Below are 5,401 nucleotides of genomic sequence, written 5' to 3' on the forward strand. Positions count from 1 at the left end.
CACCAATCCCCTTTCCACTTGCATCACACTCAACTTCAAATGGTTTTGAAAAATCTGGAAGTGCTAGGATAGGTGTGTTGCACATTTTCTCTTTGATCACTTCAAACGCCTTTTGAGCTTGAGGAGTCCACTCAAACGAGCCCTTCTTTGTGCACTCGGTGATAGGGGCCATGAGAGTGCTAAAATTGCGAATGAACCTCCTATAAAAGGAAGCTAATCCATGGAAAGATCGGACCTCCGTGAGTGTCTTTGGACTAGGCCATGATTGAATAGCCTAAATCTTGCTAGGATCAACTTTCATGCCTTCACCTGAAATAATGTAACCGAGAAAAGTGACCTCATATAGCATAAAATTACATTTTTCAAGTTTTCCATACAATTTTTGTTCTCTCAAAACAGTGAAAACTTCAAACAAATGGACCAAATGCTCATCCCCATCTTTGCTATAGATAAGGATATCATCAAGGTACACCACCACGAACTTGCCAAGGAAAGGCCGCAACACCTCGTTCATCAACCTCATGAAAGTGCTAGGTGCGTTGGTGAGTCCAAATGGCATCACGAGCCACTCATACAAACCGTGCTTGGTTTTGAACGCGGTCTTCCATTCATCTCCTTCTCTCATCCGAATTTGATGATAACCACTTCTCAAATCAACTTTTGAAAACACCTTCGAGCCACTCAGTTCGTCAAGCATGTCATCTAGCCTTGGAATTGGAAACCTGTACTTGATAGTAATATTGTTAACAGCCCTACTATCAATACACATACGCCATGTACCATCTTTTTTAGGAACCAAAAGAGCAGGAACAGCACACGGACTCATCGACTCACGCACATACCCCATACTCATCAACTCCTCTATTTGACGTTGCAATTCCTTAGTTTCCAAAGGATTACACCTATAGGCAGGTTTGTTAGGTAAAGGAGCACCGGGAATGAGGTCAATTTGATGTTCAATTCCCCTCAAAGGTGGTAACCCTTCAGGTAACTCATCGGGAAAAACATCCTCAAAATCCTTAATCAATTGAGCCAATTTGGGGTTTTGACTCACAAAATTTTCGTGGACCTCTTTAGAGTACAACAAGTATAATTCATCCTTACCATCAATTTCCCTTTCAAATTCCTTAAGGGTAAGCAATGACACCTCCTTTGATTGTTTAGGATTTTGTGACAACCGTGGGGGTGGTAAGGGGTGCAATTTTTTTTGTTTTCCTTGGTGAGTTATAGTGTAAGTGTTATGGTACCCATCATGTTGAGATTTTCGATCAGTTTGCCAAGGTCTACCAAGCAAAATATGACAAGCATCCATAGACACAACATCACACAGTTGAGTATCATGATAAGACCCAATAGAAAAACTAATCATGCATTGTTTCCTAACCCCCGTACTAGAACTAGAGTCCAACCAACTCAACTTATAAGGATGTGGGTGATTTGTAGTTGTAAGACCAAGCCTAGTTACCAAGGTTTTTGGAAATTGTGTTTGCCTCACTACCACCATCAACAATTAAATCACATACCTCGCCTTTAATCTTGCACTTGGTGATGAAAATATGTTGCCTTTGTGGTGCTAAGGGTTCCTCAACGTGAGCTTGCAACGCCCTTCTCACAACCAGACTTGTTTTGGTCTCTTCTTCGGGGAAACATTGCTCTTCCTCCTCGTCCCCTTCAGTAGAATTCACGTCCTCCATTTCTTCAACCTCGAAATCCTCCCAATTGTTAATTTGGTTAGCAATAAGCTTTACCTCTTGCATGGTCAAAGCTCTTGAATTTGGACAATCCTTCTTGAAATGACCCCTTCCTCCGCACTTGTAACAAACAATGTCACTTATTTTGAAATCTTTCTTGTCCTTCTTAGGTGGATCGTTGGCTTTGACAAAAGAAGAACCATCCTTGATAGGATAGGTTGGTTTTCGTGCCACTTGAGGGGTGACAATCGGCTTCTTCTCCTTCCTTTTTGAATCAAACTTGATCATAAGTTTGCAAGCTTCAGCAAAGGTTAAATTGGTGTAACCTTCAAGTTTGTCTTGCAACTCTTGATCCAAACCAGCCACGAAACGTCCCATCTTGAGTTCTTCATTCTCCGTGACTTCAGACACGATAGCAAGTCTGTCAAACTCCTTGATGTAGTCCTCAGCCGATTCTCCATTTTGTTGCAAAGTGCTCCATTTCACATATTGACTTTGCTTGTAATTGTGAGGAATAAAACGATCCCTCATCCTCTTCTTCAACTTGCTCCAAGTAGAAACGGCCGCCTTACCCTTAAGAGCACGCCCCCTTTGCTCTCCTTGTAACAACTATCTCCATAGCCTTTCAACTCCACCTTGGCTATCTTGTATTTTTGGACCTCCTCTTGAATGTCCTTGAAGTCGAAGTACCTCTCCAAGGATTTCTCCCATTCCAAGTACTTTTCTGGGTCAAGTGTCCCATAAAAAGTAGGAACGTCCACTTTGAGACTCCTATCTTCCCTCCTAGGTGGAGGGTCTTCGCCTTGATCTCTCCTATCTTGCTCGTTCATGAGCCTTGCCATCAAGGCAGCAAGGTTCCCTTGTAGATTGGCGTTGGTTTCGGCCAACCTCTCTTGACTAGCAATGGATCGATTAAGAGCTTCCAAAGCTGTCCTCAAGTCTTGATTCTCTCCCATGGTATGTAGGTATTCGACCCCTTTGGAAGAATTTAAGAAAATTCCCCCCTACCTGACGCGCCAAATGATGTGTAAGCAAGGTGAGAAACTTGTTTACAAATGGTCTGGAATGTGTGTTGTGTTTAGTTTAATTTAGAAGTATCAATGTGGAGTAATTAAGAAGGTTTAGGGGAACTCTCACCCTTAACTTGAGGATATAACAGTGAGGAACACTCACTCACTTGTTTGGGCGTAGTAGTGATTAGGAAACTCTCACCTATTCGACAACTACCAGTTTAAGTTTTAGGAACTCTCACTAAAACACAAACTCTTCAAATTGAGGTAACTCTCAAATTTGGAAAATAAACCTGACTAGCACAAGCAAAATTTAGATCATACACTCGTGTGTTTTGGCAAATTTTCTGAATTTCTTTTCATTGATCATTGGCAAGCTATTTATAGCTTAAGTTACATCCCAAAAATTTCCTTTACAACTTACCAAAATAACAAAACAGAGATAAAAGGTAAATTAATTGGCTCATAACCGTCCAAATGAATCCCCATTACAACTAATTATTTCTCTAATTAAGGGAGCTTAAAACAAGGGAAGAATAGCTTAAAATAAGGGAAGAATGACTCCTAAAACGTTCAGCAAATTGACTCCAAAATGCTGTCCAAATTCGTCCTCCAAAGTAGCCTTGAAATGCGCCTTTGTAACCTCCCAATTAAGCCTTCATTCAAGCTCCTTTATTACGAAATTAAACCAGCGAAACCCCGCTAATAATAACACTGAAATGTGAATAAAAACCAGCTTGAAACTCTCCTTAAAGTATGCATTAAATCAGCCTAGATTCACGCCCAAAAATCCGCCCAACTTCCCTTCTTTCAAACGGATTGGAGTTGATGATTTTAAGGGGAAACAAACTAATTTAATTCATCCCATTACTGAGGTAATTAGTCACACTCAATACGGTGCAACCATTTGAGGAATTATATGGACCGTGCACGCCAAAATCCATAGGAGTAGCATCGAAGAAAGACTTGGACAAAATCAATTCCCTAACGTTCGACTCTTGGACTGGAATATTTGAATCATTCGAACCTTGACCACTTTGGTCAGAAACACATTCAAACAGAGCTTTTTGAATCGAAAAAAAGTCAAATGCATTCAATAAAGCTAATTGAATCAAACGAAAGTCAAACACACTCAACCACAGCTTTTTGATTCAAATTAAAATCTAATCCATTCTACAAAGCTAATTGAATAAAAAAAAGTCAAACACAATTAAACAAAGCTAATTTAATCAAATGAAAGTCAAACACATTCAAGCAAAGCTAATTGAATCGAATGAAAGTGAAATACATTCAAACAGAGCTTTTTGAATCAAATGAAAGTCAAATGCATTCATCAAAGCTAATTTATTCGAATGAAAGTCAAACACATTCGAATAAAGCTTTTTGAATCAAATTAAAGTCAAATGCATTCTACAAAGCTAAACGAATCAAATCAAAGTTAAACACATTCAAACAAAGCTAATTGAATCAAATGAAAGTAAAACACATTCAAATAAATCTTTTTGAATCAAATGAAAGTCAAATGCATTCAATAAAGCTAATTGAAACAAATGAAAGTCAAACATAGTGAACCAAAGCTTTTTGATTCAAATTAAAGTCTAATGCATTCAACAAAACTAATTTAATCAAATGAAAGTCAAATGCATTCTACAAAGCTAATTGAATCAAATGAAAGTCAAACACATTCAAACAAAGCTAATTGAATCAAATGAAAGTCAAACACATTAAAAAAAACTGATTGAATCAAATGAAAGTCAAACACATTCAAACAAAGCTAGTTGAATCAAATGAAAGTCAAACACATTCAAACAAGGCTTTTTGAATCAAATTAAAGTCAAACACATTCAGTCAAAGCTAATTAAATTAAATGCAAGTCAAACACTTTCAAACAAAGCTTTCTGAATCAAATGAAAGTCAAATGCATTCAACAAAGCTAATTTAATCAAATGAAAGTCAAACACTTTCAAGCAAAGCTAATTGATTAAAATGAAAGTAAAACACATTCAAACAAATTTTTTTGAATCAAATGAAAGTCAAATGTATTCAATAAAGCTAAATTAATCAAACGAAAGTCAAACACAATCAACCAAAGCTTTTTGATTAAAATTAAAATCTAATGCATTCTACAAAGCTAATTGAATCAAATAAAAGTCAAACACGCTCAAACAAAGCTTATTGAATCAAATAAAAGTCAAACACATTCAAACAAAGCTAATGGAATCAAATGATAATCAAACACATTCAAAAAAAAGCTTTTTGAATCAAATTAAAGTCTAACACATTCAACAGAGAGCTAATTGAATCAAATGAAAATCAAACACATTCAAACAAATCTAATTAAATCCAATGAAAGTCAAACACATTCAAACAAATCTTTTTGAATCAAATGAAAGTCATATGCATTCAATAAAGCTAATTTAATTAAATGAAAGTCAAACACATTCAAGCAAAGCTAATTGAATCAAATGAAAGTAAAACACATTCAAACAAATCTTTTTGAATCAAATGAAAGTCAAATGTATTCAATAAAGCTAATTGAATCAAATGAATGTAAAACACAATCAAGCAAAGCTAATTGAATCAAATGAAAGTAAAAGACATTCAAACAAATCTTTTTGAATCAAATGAAAGTCAAATGCATTCAATACAGCTAATTGAATCAAATGAAAATCAAACACTGTGAACCAAAGCTTTTTGATT

At 36.4% G+C, this 5,401-nt stretch overlaps 1 protein-coding gene across 1 annotated transcript; it reads right to left on the bottom strand.

Annotated features, from left to right (window-relative positions):
- Nucleotides 1-274: 274 nt before the first annotated feature.
- Nucleotides 275-1,369, bottom strand: LOC110710103. Its single transcript, XM_021888367.1, has 2 exons — nt 772-1,369; nt 275-309 (listed from the first exon to the last, which is right to left on the bottom strand). The coding sequence occupies exons 1-2, from the start codon at nt 1,367-1,369 to the stop codon at nt 275-277; spliced, it is 633 nt and encodes a 210-aa protein (XP_021744059.1).
- Nucleotides 1,370-5,401: the final 4,032 nt, after the last annotated feature.

This window comes from Chenopodium quinoa, unplaced genomic scaffold, assembly GCF_001683475.1.
Source record: "Chenopodium quinoa cultivar QQ74 unplaced genomic scaffold, ASM168347v1, whole genome shotgun sequence".
Lineage (NCBI taxonomy): Eukaryota > Viridiplantae > Streptophyta > Magnoliopsida > Caryophyllales > Amaranthaceae > Chenopodium > Chenopodium quinoa.